The following is an 18,850-nucleotide window of genomic DNA, read 5'->3' as shown; positions in this document are numbered from 1 at the left end:
GCTTTCTACACTGATCACTCGCACTGAGTTCACTGTTCTCCAAAGAGAAGATTGAAATCAGGTTACAGTTGCTGCCCATACATGTCTATGGAGAGACAATGAGGAGACTTGAAGCGTAATATCCTAATGTTTGTTAGGGGAGCAGGATCTCCTCTTTATGTGCTGTGTATGGTAGACATCATAGCAGCTACCAGATCATGGATAACTGAGGATTAGGGATGGTGCCTACAGAGGGGAGACTGGTGATAGAGACTACCTTAAAAACAGCAATTAAAGCAAACTTATCTGCTGTGGCTTCATGGGGAATCATGCAGATGCAGGTTGAGCTACTGTCAAGAGACTTAAAGGGGTTTTCCAGGAGTAAAATATTAAAAACCTAACCGGTCACATGGCCTAGGGGGCAGCTCAGTAGCCTTCAAGTCTGAGCTGCAATACCATATACAGCCACTATACAATGTATGGCACTGTGCTTGGTCTGCTTTGAGGAGTCCTTAGAAATGCTTGCTCATCCAACCACTGGCGCACAAATGACATTAGGCGTATTCCCATCTTATAAAGTGATTATTGTATCATTAGGATCTGGGCTCTGACCTATGCCCCTCCCCCAATTCTGGGAATGAATAAATCAGCACTGTGGTCCTTCACCCAGAGGTTGCACCTAGCGAGACGCCATCACCTTATCCAGGGATTGGAATATGCCATTCATAACGTAAAATTATGTATAGTTTTCCCATACGGATCATCTGTCCTCAGGATAAGGTCATGGATCAGCAACCTTCAGCACTCCAGCTGTGGTGAAACTACTACTCCCATCATGCACACTTGCTTAGCTGTTTTCAAAACTCCCATAGAAGTGAATGGAGCATGCTGAGAGTTGTAGTTTCACCACATCTAGAGTGCCAAAGGTTGCTGACCACTTGGATAGGTCATCAATATCTGATCTCCAGGGGTTCAACTCCCGACACCCCCACGATCAGCTGTGTCGGTTGTCAGACCCTATTTTCAAGGTCTCTGTTTGCTGTTATTTAATTGAAACCTCCATTGCTTGCTTCCAGTGGATAAAAATGTGTCTTGGTCATGTGATGATGAGCATCAGGAAAGATTAGTTTATGTCAACCATTACAGCAGATGTTTTTACATATATATTTTTTTTTTGGTCCCACTAGGGGACTTGAACCTGCGAATGCATTGTGACCAGAAAATTCATTGTTGCATCAGGAGCAATGCCTTGTAGGGCGAGCTCAGCTGAATGTGATGATACCTGTCACTTAGTGATCTGTTGCTTTATTCTGGAGAACTAGGACTTTCAGTCCACATGCAAATGAACAGTTAAGTGCCTCGAGGGTGGGCCCAAGCTCTTCTGTGCACCCTTGCTTTGCTTGCTGGTCCATCTGTTTTCCTGACTGATAGGGCTAGGGGAAAAGTCTATGCAGGAACCTGGCCTTGTCAATCAAGATTGAGATGGAGGGGCAGGGGAGGTGGTTTAGGGCTGCCCTCAGTGCACTTAACTCATTTGTTCACTTGCTCATTTGCATATGGATTAAAGGTACCCAGTAAAACCATCACTGTTGCCAGTCATTGGCTACATGAGCTACATGGCCCTCATCAAACTGGGTTGACTTGGGGAGCCCCTAAACCAGTGGCTTTCAAGGACCCAGTGGCGGGGATCAGGTAAATATGATTCCCACCGCTGGTCCACTGGATGGGGTGAATAACCCATCTAAAGGGCATCTGCCAGCAGTTTTGTACCTATGACACTGGCTGACCTGTTCCATTGAAGGCATTTGCGTTGGTCCCACGTTGCTGAGAAAACTAATGTTTTAATACATGCAAATGAGCCTCTAGGAGCAACGGGGGTGTTGCCATTACACCCAAAGAAAACTAGGAAATTATACCCCCAGGCGAATAAAATTAGGAGCGTTCTGGGATAAGCGGACTCTCTCTGGCCTCCGTTCAGCACCCCTGCGACGCGTGCCTCCCATGTGTCGCTCCCATTACACCCTGCCTTTGGCTATGAATGGCAAAATCGATGACAAGTTTAAGTCCCCTAAAGGGACTAAAAAAAAAAAAGTTTTAGCCATATGAAATAAACCAAAAATATGAATAGGTAAACTATTTTCCCCCATTTATTTCTTTACAAAAATTATAAATGGGTATCACCATATCCAAAAATATCTGAAATATAATAGAATTTATCATGCTCAGTGAATGCTGTAAAGAAAATTCCAAAAATGAGCCCTCACATACAGATATAGCTGAGTTACAAGATACGGTTAATGCTTTAAAGGGGTTGTGTGAGAATGTGGAGTTTTTGGCAACCCCCATACTTGGACGGACCTGTAAAGGAAGGGTTACCTACTTCCCAGCGCTATCTCCCCGCTCCTTCTCCAGGACTGCGATGCTCCGTTGGGGTTCCTCACTGTAAATATCCAGTTTCACACTGCTGCAGCCAATCACAGGCCAGTGATTGGCTGTGACGATGTGAGCCAGGAAGAGCATCACAGGCTTGGAGGAGAAGGAGGGGGGAGCCAGCACCATTTACAAATCTGGCCACGGTGGGGGGGTTATTCCCAACCCACCCCGCATTCTTAGACCATGCCTTTAAGAAAAACTGGAAAGAAAATTTACTCTTTCAATGGTTTTTAGTTCTGCTACATCTGTAGTTACACTGAGGATAAATAAAAACGTTAGGGCTAGGGATGAGCGAATCGACTTCGGATGAAACATCCGAAGTTGATTCGCATAAAACTTCGGAGCTCCTGCTCCGTACAGTATTAGAATGTATTGGCTCAGATGAGCCGAAGTTATTGCTTTGCGAAGTCTCGCGAGACTTCATGCAGTAACGTCATAAATTAATTTGTACTGTGGGGTTTTGCTCTGGTAGGCAGGTTAGCGGATGCAGTATAGAGGCAAAGAACCAGGTTGTAAATCAACTTCAGTGTTTTATTCACACTCAGGAAAAACACAACAGTCTTGGTGCTTGTTCACACACAGCAAAACATAATAACATATAGTCTTTGTGCTTGTTCACAGCAAGACAAAACAATGGTCACCTGGAATCCTTGGTGTCAGTTTACACCTGGCTTAATGCTCAGCCTCAGAAAGTCCACTTGCAGGCTGTAAGGCGGCCTGCTCGCCTGACACACGGTCTTCAGACCTCAGCACAGATAGCTCCACTGCCAGAGGGAGGTAATCCACACAGCTGAGACTGTTGGCTGTTTTTTATTTTTTTATTTTAAACCCTGCCTGGAGCGTGGGGAGAAGCCACCCACCCTGCACTTTGGCTGTTCCCAGTAAGAGCCGGCTCGGATCGGCTTTACAGCCATACTAAATAACAAATAGTGTCAGACAGCACTAACTGCCGCTGACACTTAAAATTACCGGCTCTTACCTCACCGAGGCCCGGAATCTCGGTGACGCATACCTTCTGTCAAAGACTGACCCTTGCGCATTCCTTCGCCCTTCAGATTCAGGTTCCCAGGGTTCTGGTCTCCCCCCTCAGCCGGGCCACTCTGCTAGGGTCACATCTGTCTCCCGGGTATCGGTAACTTTCGTATCCGGCCATAGTGCCGGGAAAGTCTCTCCCAATTATTAGTTCATAGTGCAACTTTGTGGCGATGGCCACCTCATGAGTCCACGTGCCGGCCACAGTGGATAGTGACACCAGGGCGGTGGGATAGTCCTTTAAGTCTCCATGGATGCACACTACGACTACTTTTTCGGCCAGTATACTCGGCGGGGCGCACCAGGGCAGCTCTTACCAGGGACACCAGGCTCCCTGAGTCCAGCAGTGCCACTGTCAGGGTATCTCCCACTTGCACCTGGCACAGGTGACTATTGTCTCGGGGTTACCGGATGTACACAGCCTCCTGGCATACATTGAGGGGCGGTAGCCAAAGTTAGTGTCCATGGGTTCACCCCGATGGGGACAGTCGGCCCTTATGTGTCCAGGCTAGTGCCACCGCCAGCAGACCACCGGGACTGGGTCTGCAGGGGGTACATCCTGGGCGGGTTTGGCTGGCACCAGCCGCCGGGCCAGGGGTGGAGATTTCTAGGGTTTGACAGCCCCCTCCCAAAAGAACCTCCCCTGCAGATTTCTGGTGGCCTCGTAGCGCTCCACCAGGTCGACCATCTCTAGGGCATTATCAGGAGACACCTGGCTGATCCAGTGCTGGAGAGGGTACGGCAAAGCCCTCCAGAACACATCCGCCAACAGGCGGTCCAGCATAGCAGTGGGACTCAGTACATCAGGCTACAGCCATTTTTGCAGTTGGTGTAGCGGATCATAATACTGCGGTCCGACTTGTTCAGCCGGGGTAAATTCCCACTGATGCACCAACACATTCACCCCCAGTATTGCCAGAATGTCACCTTTTATGGACAGGTAGTCGGCCGCTTGCTCAGCTGGTAGGTTGAAAAACACCTGCTGGGGTCCAGACGCCAGGAACAGAGCGATTATCTCAGCCCATTGGTCTATGGGTAACTTCTCCCGCACAGCCACCTTTTCGAACACCGCCAGATACGTCTCGACGTCGTCCGATTGGGTAATCTTAGGGATCACCGCACGGGCATCGTGGATGTGCTAGGACGCTCTTGCCGCTTGTAATGCCATAATATGCTGTAATAGCAGCTGGTTGGTTTCCTGCTGCTGCTTGTTTGCCTCCCGCTGCTGCAAGTTAGCCTCCATGAGGGCTTTCACGACCGCCTCCATTTTGTCAGGGGATATCAACGACGGACCCTTGCGCCTTCCTACACAAGGTACCACTTGGAACCAAACCTGAGTTCGGGAAATGTTTTTTTACAGTACAAATTAATTTGACGTTCTTGCGCTAAGTCTCGCGTTTTTATTTACCCTCAGTGCAACTATAGATGTAGTAGAAGTCGATTCGCTCATCCCTAGTTAGGGGCATCAGAATATGGCGACACTGCAATATTTTTTATTTTTTTATTTATTTTAGAACATTTTTTACATTTTTAAAAGTACCGAAACATAATAAAACCCTGTAAATGTGGTATTTCTATAATTGTAGTAACCCGTAGAATAAAGTTATGGTGACATTAAAAACGATGATACAAAAAAAACAAGCCCTGATGTGTAAATTCCAAAATTGGCTGCCTCCTGGAGGGTTAAATATTTACCAACAGTAAATATTACCTCATCAGTGGAGGATGGGCTGAGGATCAAAGAGTGGGGATGGTAGAATTCCCAGCACAGGGCTGGAATTTCCCAGCAATCAGTCACATAAACCATTCACCACGTGTCTAACCTTTACTTTTGTCACAGAGGCCTGACAGGAACCCAGAAGATAAGAGCAGCCACCACTCCGACTACTACTGCGGCAGTGCAGACAGGACAGAACTCTGCTCTCCTTGTGGGTGACTTGTGGTCCCTGTTCTTTGATCACCCAGTCCTTGCTGTCACTAAACATGGCAGGCAGCATAATGCTTCTACCGTCTGGGGATTTGGAGGGGCTGCAGCTGGTGGGCTCCGGGGGATTTGGACTTGTATACAGAGGACGGAGCAAGATGCTGAGTATGGAGGTTGCACTGAAGATGATCCAGGGGTCAAACAGGTAGGTAACATTATTATTCCTACTGGACTGCCGATACACGATTTTTGATGAGGGTCTGGAACCCCCACCGTTCCTGATAATGAAAAGTGGTTGGGGTTCCAGACCCCCCCACCAAAGACATTCGAGTGCATCAAAATCATGGAAGGTAGATCTGGATGTTCTATCTCCTAGCGATCACTTTAATAAGATGGAACAACTCCTTTAAATCTGAATTGTTGCACAGCATTACATCGCCCATTCCTTTGCTTGTGTGTCAGTGCTCACTGCAATTCTGGCATTCTGTTCACGAACCATGATAAGCTCTATATAGAAGGGAGGTCAAAATTTCATGTTTCTCATCTAACTGGTGCCCTGTTATGGCCAGCCACTTACTGTGCTATAATCGTTGTATGATATTTCATTGAACTGGTTGAAACGACAAACTCAGCGCTGCTACATCTGTGCATACTTTGCAAATAACTTGGTCTAAATACACAGATGTAGCTGGACTAATCAAAAAAGTATTGTGCAATGGAGGACTGCTTTCTCAAGAGATATCTCTTCGAGTCGGTAACGTATCTGCAGAGGAAGTGAGAATTTCACGGTATAAGAGACTTTCACTTTCGATCACACAGGAAGAGATGTAAGAGCACATTGCTGCACATAATAGAGCCGCAGAGTTCTTAGAAAGGATGCTATAGAATTGCTATTTAACCCCTTCCTGACCAGCGCTGTAGTACTACGGCGCGCTGATCGGGCGGGTGCATGAGCTGCGCCCGCCCAGCTGCAGGGGACAGGCTGCTCTCGTTAGCCGGACCCCTGCTGTATGCGCCGGCATCAGTGAAAATACAGATGCAGGCGCATTAACCCTCACTATGCCACGGTCAGTGCTGACCGCGGGGTGTGTGTAGGGAGCCCCCTTCCCCATCAGGTCCCTGCGCTGCTGTCTTGAATTTGTACCATTGAAACCGCCATCTCATGCCACAAAAAATGAGACCCTACCTAAGACAATCGGCAGAAAAAAAATATATATGGCGCTCAAAAAATTGCAACACAAAAACAAGATTTCATTCTGTTCAAAAATGCATTTACTGTGTAAAACTTAATAAAAATAATAGATTTATTAGGTATCGCCACGTCCGTAACAATCTGCTCTATAAAAATATCACATTATATGCCCCCTGAGGTGAATACTGTAAAAATAAATAAAAAAAACTATGCCAAGCGATCAAAAAGTCTTATGTACCCTAAAATGGTACCAATGAAAAGGTCACCTCATCCCACAAACAATGAGCCCCCACATAAGACAATCACTCAAAAAATAAAAACCAATGGCGCCCAGTCCTGCCATGTGCCCCCACAACAGTTTACCACCACATATGGGGTGTTGCCGTATTCAGGAGAAAATGGGTAACAAATTATGGGGTGCTTTTTCTTCTGTTACCCCTTGTGAAAATGAAAAATTTCGGGCTAAAGCAACATTTTATTGGAAGAAATAAAACTTTTCATTTTCATAGCCAAGTGTTTTCAAATTCCATAAAACGCTTAGGAGGCTCAAAGTGCTCAGTACCCCCTTAATATATTCTTGGAAGGGTGTAATTTCCAAAATTGGGCTCACTTTTTGAGGGTTTCCACTGTAGGGGTATGTCAGGGTCTCTTCAAATGCAAAATGAATGGTGCCCAAAAACCATTCTAGCAAAATATGCCTCCAAAATCCATATGGCGCTCCTTTCCTCCTGACCACTGCCACGTGCCCATAGAGAAGTTTAACACCACATATGGGGTATTTCTGTAAACTGCAGAATCAGAGTAATGTATATTGAGGTTTATTTTGCTGTTGACCCTTGCTGTGCTGCAAGAAAAAATTGATTAACATGAAAAATCTGCATAAAAAATGAAATGGGGTCATTTATGGGGGGTTTCCATTACGTAAGCCCCTCAAAATCACTTTAGAACTGAATTGGTTCTTAAAAAAATGGTTTTGGAAATTTTGTTGAAAATTTTAAAAATGGCTTCTAAACTTCTAAGCCTTCTAACGTCCTAAAGAAATAAAATTACATTTACAAAATGATGCCAACATAAAGCAGACATATGGGGAATGATAACTATTTTATGAGGCATTACAATCTGTCTGTCGTGTGATGGCCGTGCCCATGCTACGGACCGCAAATTGCGGTCCACAATGCACGAGCCGTGGGCCAGCCACATGCAGATCGCGGACCCATTCACTTGAATGGGGTCCGCGATCCCTCCGTCCTGCGAAAAGATAGAACAAATTCTATCTTTTTGTTGAACGAAAGCATAGAACGGAACCCCGCGAAAGCACTCCTTAGTAAATTCAAGTGAATGGGTCCACATCCGTGATGCGGAATGCACACGGCCGGTGCCCCGTTTTTTTGCGGACCCGCTGTATGTGGGCCGCAATACGGCCAAGGGGGACACACGGTCGCGTGAAAGAGGCCTTAAAAGTAGAGAAATTCAAATTTAGAAAATTGTGAATTTTTCCAAATTTTTGGTAGATTTGGGATATTTTTATAAATAAAGGGAAAATATATTGACTCAAATTTAGCATTGTCGTGAAGTACAATGTGCCACGAGAAAACAGTCTCAGAGTGGCTTGGATAAGTAAAAGTGTTCCAAAGTTATTACCACATAAAGTGACACATGTCAGATTTGCAAAAAATGGCCCTGGTGTGCCAGAACAAAATGTTGAATCATGATTTGTGGTCTGATGGTCCAAACACATTGACTGCTCCACTTTATCACCCTTGAGGATGCACCAATTAAAAGGGTGGTGTGGAAACGTGTTGGATAGTTAAAGGATTATTAAAAGTAGTAATTCTAAGGCAGATATTGAGGTACAGTCCATTGAGGGGCATTGCAGGAGTCCTCTATCAACCTCAACCTGTCTACCTTTCCTCTCTTTTCTATGCTTTCCTGATATTCAGGCCTCTGAATGTTGTGTTTCAGCAAAAAATACGTGTAATAAATAAAAATTTTCCATAAAAGTATACCTTATTAAATAAGATTGTTCTCACAAAAAAGAGACAAATTCCTCATAGGTTTGGCTCTCAACATTGAGGAGATCGGTGGTCCAGTTGCCCCTGTTTGCTGGTTGATAGTCACGCAGTCTCTATACTGTCCAATGGAGAGGAGGATGCTCAAGCCTATGGGAATAATGGAGCCAAGAGCTCCAAAAATAATGAAGCAAAAACATGCCTGGGCTGGAAGACCTTTTCATTCCATGTTATGATGGTTGACCATTCATATGTATTGATATATGCTTTTATTCCAGCTCCAACCTGGCAAGATTCATGAGGGATCTAAAGAAAGAACGAGATGTAATGCAGAAGGCCAGCAACCCTCACGTGCTCCGCCTCATTGGTGTGTATGAGAAACTTGAAGGAAATCTTATTGAACATGGACTGGTCATGGAGTACATGCCCTACGGCTCTTTACGGTCTCTCTTTGACAATATCCCTGATGTTCCCTGGGCCTTGAGGTTCCAGATTCTCCACCAGGTGGGCCTGGGAATGAACTATCTGCACAGCCTTGACCCACCAATCATCCATCGAGACCTGAAGCCTTCCAATGTACTGTTAAGCAGGCACTTAGATGCACAGGTAATTCATGTGACTTTCCAATGCCAACTACAACCGGCATCATACTGTCCCAGGACCAGAATTACGGATTTGATATAGGTAGCCTGAGCTAAAAGAAAGCGAGAATAACCGCTATGGTGATGTAGGTAAAGTCATTGTACAGGGAGTGCAGAATTATTAGGCAAGTTGTATTTTTGAGGATTAATTTTATTATTGAACAACAACCATGTTCTCAATGAACCCAAAAAACTCATTAATATCAAAGCTGAATATTTTTGGAAGTAGTTTTTAGTTTGTTTTTAGTTTTAGCTATTTTAGGGGGATATCTGTGTGTGCAGGTGACTATTACTGTGCATAATTATTAGGCAACTTAACAAAAAACAAATATATACCCATTTCAATTATTTATTTTTACCAGTGAAACCAATATAACATCTCAACATTCACAAATATACATTTCTGACATTCAAAAACAAAACAAAAACAAATCAGTGACCAATATAGCCACCTTTCTTTGCAAGGACACTCAAAAGCCTGCCATCCATGGATTCTGTCAGTGTTTTGATCTGTCCACCATCAACATTGCGTGCAGCAGCAACCACAGCCTCCCAGACACTGTTCAGAGAGGTGTACTGTTTTCCCTCCTTGTAAATCTCACATTTGATGATGGACCACAGGTTCTCAATGGGGTTCAGATCAGGTGAACAAGGAGGCCATGTCATTAGATTTTCTTCTTTTATACCCTTTCTTGCCAGCCACGCTGTGGAGTACTTGGACGCGTGTGATGGAGCATTGTCCTGCATGAAAATCATGTTTTTCTTGAAGGATGCAGACTTCTTCCTGTACCACTGCTTGAAGAAGGTGTCTTCCAGAAACTGGCAGTAGGACTGGGAGTTGAGCTTGACTCCATCCTCAACCCGAAAAGGCCCCACAAGCTCATCTTTGATGATACCAGCCCAAACCAGTACTCCACCTCCACCTTGCTGGCGTCTGAGTCGGACTGGAGCTCTCTGCCCTTTACCAATCCAGCCACGGGCCCATCCATCTGGCCCATCAAGACTCACTCTCATTTCATCAGTCCATAAAACCTTAGAAAAATCAGTCTTGAGATATTTCTTGGCCCAGTCTTGACGTTTCAGCTTGTGTGTCTTGTTCAGTGGTGGTCGTCTTTCAGCCTTTCTTACCTTGGCCATGTCTCTGAGTATTGCACACCTTGTGCTTTTGGGCACTCCAGTGATGTTGCAGCTCTGAAATATGGCCAAACTGGTGGCAAGTGGCATCTTGGCAGCTGCACGCTTGACTTTTCTCAGTTCATGGGCAGTTATTTTGCGCCTTGGTTTTTCCACACGCTTCTTGCGACCCTGTTGACTATTTTGAATGAAACGCTTGATTGTTCGATGATCACGCTTCAGAAGCTTTGCAATTTGAAGAGTGCTGCATCCCTCTGCAAGATATCTCACTATTTTTGACTTTTCTGAGCCTGTCAAGTCCTTCTTTTGACCCATTTTGCCAAAGGAAAGGAAGTTGCCTGATAATTATGCACACCTGATATAGGGTGTTGATGTCATTAGACCACACCCCTTCTCATTACAGAGATGCACATCACCTAATATGCTTAATTGGTAGTAGGCTTTCGAGCCTATACAGCTTGGAGTAAGACAACATGCATAAAGAGGATGATGTGGTCAAAATACTCATTTGCCTAATAATTCTGCACACAGTGTATGTGTATTTTTTGTGTAAATTTATACGTTAAAGGGGTATTTCCACCTTGTAAAGTGATGGCATACTGCTTGGATATAACCCACTTTATGACCGGTGGAGGACTGAGGATAAAGGGGCTGCAGAGCTGATTTAGCACTATGCATCTTCAGTGGGCTTCTCTGCAAACCAGGGCTTCACCCACCATCTATGCAGGGAACTGCAGCACAGAAACCTGTGATAAAATGCTGTAGCCCCATCATGTTCAGGATTGGTGAAGGTCCTACTTATCATAAGTTTATGGCATATTGGTGGTAGACTGCTTCCAAGAAAACATAGCTACATACCTTAGATTAGTATTATATATTGGACATCTACCTAGTAGACAATGGACCAAGGTTCCCCCTATAGAACAAACCCAATACATTATTGGAGCATGGATGCCACAAAAAATATACCAAGGATGCAATGGTACAATGTGAACATGACAATAACTTGCTGCAAAGCAGGAGATGCTACAGTCTCCTTTCACTCAACCATTTCCATCACTTTCCAAAATGTTTAGTGGGGATGAGGTCTCGGAAATCTAAGGGACAGGCGCGTAGCTATAGGGGGTGCAGAGGTAGCAGTTGCTGCCGGGCCCAGGAGCCTGAGGGGGCCCAAAAACCCTTGTGCCACATAAGACACTGGCATTATAGAAAGTGCATGCTGGTCAATTTACACCTCTTGCTGGAGGGAAGGGGTTAGGTCAAGAATATGGCATGAGGGGGTGCCCTTTCAATGTTTGCCTCTGGCAGCAGAAAGGCTATGTGCTCCCCTGCCCTTTGCCAACAAGCACTAAGGGAATGGGGGCCCAAGCTGAATCTTGCACCAGGACCTGTGAGCCTTTAGCTATGCCCCTGGTAAGGGGGTAACCTTATAAAGTTCCTGAATTTCTACCATGATACCATAACTGTTCCTGAATAAGCAGTAGCTAGAATAAATTACAGGTGTCACAGTGTACAAGCAAGAACAAACACAATGCAACAGCACTCTGCAAACACAAATAATAAAGTAAATATAATGGTGCCATACTCACTATAGAAAATATTCTAATGCTACGTTATAAATGTGAGGTTGTTCTTGGCAAATACATTTTGTACAAAAATCATTTGTGCCTGTCTGCCAGCGTTAAGGCGATCTCTTCAGGACAGGAACCTACACTAAATACCACCTCCACTGGTGCCGAACTGGCCTCCATTAAATTCAGGGAATGCAGGCTCCACATGCGTGCTGAGCCCACACTGTATTATATCTCTCCTGGTTCCCAATGTGCTCCAATAAATGCATGGGGAGCAGGCTACAGTCATAGTGTACGCATTGCTCTTCAAGATGCAGCTTGACATGCTTCTTCCAAAGTCCATCGCCTGTTCATCTTAGCTCCTTGACCGCGTATTATAGCTGTCCTCATGGGTGTGATAAGGGGACCAATGGTACTGGCTCTCACGGAAGATGTTGTGCAATTTATGGGTACAACTCCATATTGTGCATCTAGATGTGGTGATCAAATGTCCTGGCAGATCAATATGATTCAAGCCACCCTATTTTATCCACCAGATGGAGCTCTTTTTTTCTCTAACAGTATTGTCCATAAAAAAAAAAAAAAAAGCAGCGCAGCTTAATCTCAGGAAAGAGAGGAATAAGCTGGAGGTAAATTTAAAGAAAGGATCTTCTCTATTGGACATGTGACATGCCATGTTTGGGTTCCGACCTTGACCCTTACAATATAACTTCAAATCCAATGACTGGGAGGTTACATCAAAAAAGAATAAAAAGACAACTAAATATGTCAAGCGGTTTAAATTTATTGTCTATGACCTATACTTGTGTATGCCTATAAGTTGTAAAACAAAGGGTGACATAATTATTAGGGGTCTGGAATCGGCCAAAAAAGAAAGATAACTGCAAGATTTTTAAACTTTATTATTTTATTTCTGGTCTTCTGTGTGACCAGATTGGGTAAATATATAGTATCTTCTTATTGTATTCGTCGGCAACACTCAAGCCCACTCTTTTTACCATCTTCAGGCCCTATATAATTTTTGTCCGGTCTAGTTTTATTGATTGTGCCTGAGGAAGGCTTAAAGGGGTTAAAGCTCTGAACTTGGACATAACCCGTTCTTTACCCCTCCAGCCCTTCTGAGTGGAGCAATGCTCCGATGTCCTCACTTGCCTATGCTACATTGCGCAGGGCAAGAGCTTTTTCTTAATATCCGGTGACATAACGGGCTTCTGCTAGGCGGAAGCTTCCACCTAGCAGTGAGCCCGGTGACATCACCGGGACTAATGGGTGGTCTTTAGTGCTGCCCTATCCTGTAAAACGGCCACAAATGTCACCGGGATCACTGCTAGGTGAAAGCCTCCACCTAGCAGTGTAAAAATGTAAACAAACAGCCCTTGCCCTTTGTGATGCAGCGTCGGGCAAGGGGGAGCATGACATTTTCCAATGCTTCACTCAGAAAGGCCATTGGGGTGAAGAAGGTATAATGTCCGGGTTCAGCGCCGAACCCGGATAACCCCTTTAAGGTCAAATCCAAAACATGTTGTAAAACCTCATTCCTGTCCTTCTGGATAATTTAGGATCCTGCCGTATAGTGTGGGATCTTATACTGCCACACATTCTTTCATCCATTTTTACACATTTTCATCTTGAGGAACAACTAAAACTACTGGAAAAGTCTCTCTCTCTCTATCTTCTCCTCGATTCTCCGAAATTGAATGACACAGAATCTGAATCAGATTCCCTCATTTCTAATGACAGATATTCTTCTGTGTAGGATGCAGTTTATATGTTTTCCTTCTTTCTTAAGATCACAGATTTTGGATTGTCCAAGATTGTTGGGGCAACTAGTTCTGTAGCTCCATCGTTTGCTGGCACCTTATCATACATGCCACCAGAAGCTCTGAATGACATCAACTATTACTCAGCCAGATCCTTTGATGTTTACAGGTGAGAGATGACTGACTTTCTACTAGATAATAAATACCCCAGCAAAGATCATATTTGTTTATTTTATATTTAGCTTACACATTCAGCAATTTGGCTATGCTCTTAAACTAGCTTTTCTTCTATGAAAAGTTAACTCTAGTCAAAAGGACTTCTGTATCCTTAAAGGGTAACTGTCATGTTTTCATCAACAAATCAATTTTAGCATATGTTACTGCTGCAGCAGCATTATACATAAAGCAATCTTTAGTTTCTTCACATACCACTGTTTTCCTTGAGTTTTTCCTCTTAGTTACGGCTGTTTAAACATTTACAATATGAAGACCTTCTCATGATGGCTCTTCTGCCAGTTCTCTGAGGCCAAAACTGCTGGCATGCAGTGTGAAGGACCGCCCCTCCGTCTTCTGTTTATACTAAAGGGAAAACAGACAAGCCATAGCAACTGTCTTTTAAGGGAGCAGTGGAAAGGGACAGTGAAAGCTGTTAAGGGTATTACAGATCTTTTGACAATCATTGACAGACTAACTCAGGTATACATGCCTAGCTCTAATAAACTAGCAAATAAAATAAAAAATGACAGTTACCCTTTAAGTACATCATTCTTCAGCTATCTCACTGCTATATTAGCTCTAATAGGGCTGTATTTATTGACACCTGATCAGTGGTCACAGGCATTTACATGACATCCAACTCTGCTTGCTTTGGCAATTGGAAGTCTGATTGGTATACTCCTTTAAATGGATTCTCAAGGAAAACAAATCAGACCAACCATTAGATGTTATATGATGATGCTTACGATGGAATTGTGTTATTGATATCTCTATATTGTTTTTCTGAATTGTAGCTATGGGATCTTAACATGGACAATGTTCTCGTGTGAAGAACCCTATCCTGGTAGGTCCCAGTACTTGGCCGCAGGCAGAGCACATTTATGGAAAATACTGTATCTCTTCTTCTATGTTGCCATAATATACAACAGATGCCATGTTTGTTTGTCTTCCCCTTTTGTAGGTATACCTTTGGCTGTAATCCAGCGCTGTGTGGTTGAAGGCCAAAGACCTAGAGCTAGTGTTCTAGACCAGTACAGCAATATCAGAATGGTGCCTGAAGTTAAAGAATTAATGATTAGATGTTGGAATCAAAATGCAGATAATAGGCCAAGCTTCCATGGTGAGTACATGGGCTACTTTCAATTCAATTAAGGGTGTAATGTGGCTCACTTTGTAAAACCTAAAAACATTTTACCTGTGTTCCTAATGATTAGTTTGGGTCTACTTCCGTGTTACACTTTTTTTTGGACCAACATAGGCTGTAAATATTTTTAGAATGGTGGACAAGTAAAGCTTAACAAGAAACCTTTCTCCCATACTGATGACAATAGTTGTACTATACATAGTTGTACTGTATAGGCTGGGCCATCAGCAGATGATCACACATGATACAGGAAATTGGTTTCCAACAACAAAATTGTGAGGCATAGAAATGTAGTCAAAAAGTTCGAAACAAGTAGTCAGGCAAGATAGTAGTGATGAAGAGCACTCAAGACTGTCATGATGTCAATGGAGGACCTAAATAGAGGATGCTGAATCTGATTGCCTGGGCAGGTAATGCATACCCTGCCAACATTATGACCAAGGAAGTAGTCAAATCCAACACAAAAACTTTGCTAATCATGGTTCCCTCACTGTGGAGACCGAATCTTTAGAGAGTTTGTCAACCAATTCTCATGTCTAATGTACCATTATGAATAAAAACAAATACTGAGTAATTTATGTTATTTTCAACTTGAGAACCAAAAGATTACCTCATTGAGGAGACCACCCTTGACCTAAACCAGATTTTTCCATTTCAGATTTTTACTTCCCTTAAATTCCATAAATGTCCCTTTTCATTTAGCCCACCTCACCTGTAGAAGACAATTTTTCTATACAATTTTAGGTGGTTTTCTTAAAGAGCGTTGACTGGACATTGTTTAAAGCATGTCCAAATTTAGGAAATTTGCTTCAAACCATATTGTTTTTGAAATTCAGCATCAATATTGAGCAAGAAAGGAAGATATTTTTTGTCTTATATTGTCATGACACAAACATAAAGACGCTGCTCCATGTATTGTCCTTGGTTCTGCATTTCATAATGTCCCTTTTCCATGTCTGTTTCTTCCACAAGACTGTAGTGAATCTACATCATTGATGTTTGAGGCATATACAGATGAAGTTGTTGATGCTGTTCGAAGGGTTCAAGATCTTCTTTGTAAGACGTCTTACCAGGATGAGGTACAATCTGCAGTAGTGTCATGTGTAGCTGTTATCTTCCAAACATTGGTACTTTCTTTTATTACATCGTATGTACATACGACCCAAAATATGTCTGATTGCTTTTTTTTTTTTTTAGTCAACAGTAACATTTGAACATTCTAGCATCTCTTTGGAGGATTTTCTCAAAGGTCAGTTAAAATTATTTCTACAAAATTCTTACCCATTGTGAGAACAGGAACTAGTGACCCATTGAAGTCAGTGGAGAGCTTCTTGCTTGTTTCTTTTGACTCTTATAGATGTCCAAGGAGAGAGTTGCACCCTAACATGACTGCTTCTATGTTGATTTCAATGTGAAAACTGTCGCTAATCGTCTAATGCGGTTCACAAGATCCCTGTACTCCCATGAGGTCCCATAGGAGGATATGCCATAAATACTTATGGAAACAAATGCTTAAAGGGATACCCTTTTTAAGGCTATGTATCATATTGTGAGAATGAAGTGCTCCTAGCAGTTGTCTCCTCAGAAATATATTGTGCTAGATTCTCAGCAAGGGTTCTGAAGGCAAAGTCCTAACATGTCCCATGAAGTGATGGTCAGATGCAGTTCTGGCACTATTTATGAGTGAATTTAAAACCCTGAAGGACAAAGGGCTGCTCCACACAATAATAACATGTAAAACCCAATGTTATAATAAAACCTCATACTCGACTCCATATTAAGGTTGCATTGAATCTGGTGTCCAGAAAATGAATTCTTCTAATACAACTGTCTCTTTTAGATTTAGAAAATGCTCAAAAGGATGAATTGGAGGTAGAAACATCTTCAGTGGATGAAAAAACAGAAGAGAAAGAAGATACGAACGACAATATGGTGAGTTCTCCATGGCACAAAGCTTTCCAGTAGGGAAGGTCTGCAACAGCATAGGTGGTAGGCACATTATTTATCATACAGGACACGTACAGTAAACACCCCACTCTACATCCTATCCTATATCCATAGATGATCATGTCGTATATTCCATTCATTCCTTGTGGCCTTTTGGGGAAATCAGATGTATCATCTGACTCCCAGTAGAAGATTATCACAGTTTAATAGAATACACAGATATACTATTATTATTACTACCTATTCTATATTATATTGAGTTTATCCCTTTCGGTCACCAAAAACCTTAGTTTGATCTCCAAGTTTTTGAATGTTCTTGGGGGACTAAAATGTGCTAATAGAGAAGTCTTCAGAAAATCTTACTAGCATTTACGGTAAATATTGCCCATTTTACTGAGCTGATGCTTACTCAAACTTTGTTTTATTTTTCAGCTTTTACCTTCAGAAGCCGTTGAGGATGATGACAAAATTTCTTCAACAGGTTGGTAACAATGCTTTATTATATAGCCATAAGCAATTCAGATGAAATCTAAAGCCAAACTCTAAAGTTCAATACCAAGTTCCTTCCATGAAAATCACTATTGAACTGTAGAGAGATGGGTGTTATTGCAAGCCTAAGGCAGCCATGGAAGACACCCTAGAAAGCATATAGAGGCTATTAACTACAATGCAATATAATCAAACCCTTCCAGAAGGCCTCCTTGAGAAGATCATTCTTGACCTAGGCCAGATTTTCTTTGGTCCTATATCCCATATGTGCTGGTCTTCTGTTTTCAGAGGATTTACCCCTGCAGTCATCTCCAACAGGGAAATGATTGGGAAGGAACCATGGCCTAATTACATAGAGAAATCAACCCCTCTGTATGGGGATGAAAGATTCGTTACTACAATCGGTCATCTCTATACAGTTTCATTGTTTATCGGCAGCAGATACCAGTTTACGCACAGCAATGGGGTGCCAACAAATGCTAATTTTATGTGCTGTGTTAATAATCTGCTGTGTTAGTCAGGTGATTGGCAACACATTTACATGGACAAATTATCAGGAACAAACATTCTCAGGAACATTCATGTCCTATAATCTGTCCATGTAATTGCGTCCTTCAGAAGAAGCAAATGTCTTAATAGTGGTTAGATTAGCCTAGGTAATATTTCTGACTCTAGGCCCAATTTTTATGAGGTCTATCGTGCTTTGCTACATATTTGCTCTATAAATCTTGTAACATGTTATACATCGCTCCTGCATGTGCTAAATGTCTGCTTTTCATTTCAGAAGCTTACCTGAATAACATTGCAACATCCATCACGAGTTCCGGTGACTATAAAAAGATAATGAAAAAGCTTCATAATAATGGCCTCTTAACTAAAAAGGAGCAGGAGAAACTCAATAGCAGCCAGAGTTTGAAGGACTTGGGGAGCAGAGCAAGGAAAGTTATTGTGACAAAGTACAAGGACGATCCTAAAACAATAACATCTATTTTTAAGAAAATGTTCTGACTACAACTTGAATTCAATTTAATCATAACTGATGGTTGTGCACAAGCTATGAAAAGCAGTACATGAAGCACAATATAGCTGACATCATATTTGACCTGGAGCATATGGAAAAATGCAACTCAAAGTCAAGGGTGTCCTACAAGATAAGGGAATGGCCTTCCTGTCTGAGGATCAATAGAGAAGATGTGGTGGTGTGAAGCAGCAACAGGACGATAGCTCATTTTGATGAGGTCTACCCACTAAACCTGTGTTTACACTTATAGAGAAACAGACATTCCTAATTTGATGTCCTCATTTCCACTCTTTTCTTCTAAATCTCTCTTGTGGAATGGCTGACAAGACAACTAGTCAATGCCAAGCATGGGTCCTAC

General features: G+C 42.8%; 1 protein-coding gene across 1 annotated transcript; it reads left to right on the top strand.

The window, feature by feature from the left end:
- Positions 1–5,214: 5,214 nt before the first annotated feature.
- On the top strand, positions 5,215–18,850 carry LOC120982054 (receptor-interacting serine/threonine-protein kinase 3-like). The gene is made up of 10 exons (XM_040411937.1): positions 5,215–5,573; positions 8,848–9,175; positions 13,705–13,844; positions 14,686–14,735; positions 14,853–15,011; positions 16,008–16,114; positions 16,233–16,284; positions 16,876–16,967; positions 17,415–17,463; positions 18,256–18,850. Exons 1-10 carry the CDS (start codon positions 5,428–5,430, stop codon positions 18,477–18,479), a joined length of 1,347 nt encoding a protein of 448 aa, XP_040267871.1. The 5' UTR covers positions 5,215–5,427; the 3' UTR covers positions 18,480–18,850.

Source organism: Bufo bufo, chromosome 11 (genome assembly GCF_905171765.1).
Source record: "Bufo bufo chromosome 11, aBufBuf1.1, whole genome shotgun sequence".
Taxonomy (NCBI): Eukaryota; Metazoa; Chordata; class Amphibia; order Anura; family Bufonidae; genus Bufo; species Bufo bufo.
Note: the sequence above shows the minus strand (reverse complement) of the source record. Positions and strands in the feature narration are given on the sequence as shown.

What these genes read in the sequence shown, in the direction of transcription:
- LOC120982054 (XM_040411937.1), top strand. Translation starts at nt 5,428, where the DNA reads ATGGCAGGCAGCATAATGCTTCTACCGTCTGGGGATTTGGAGGGGCTG. An exon ending in GCAGGCACTTAGATGCACAG is followed by an intron (nt 9,176 to 13,704) that starts GTAATTCATGTG and finishes TTCTTTCTTAAG; the next exon opens with ATCACAGATTTTGGATTGTC. An exon ending in GTGTGAAGAACCCTATCCTG is followed by an intron (nt 14,736 to 14,852) that starts GTAGGTCCCAGT and finishes CCCCTTTTGTAG; the next exon opens with GTATACCTTTGGCTGTAATC.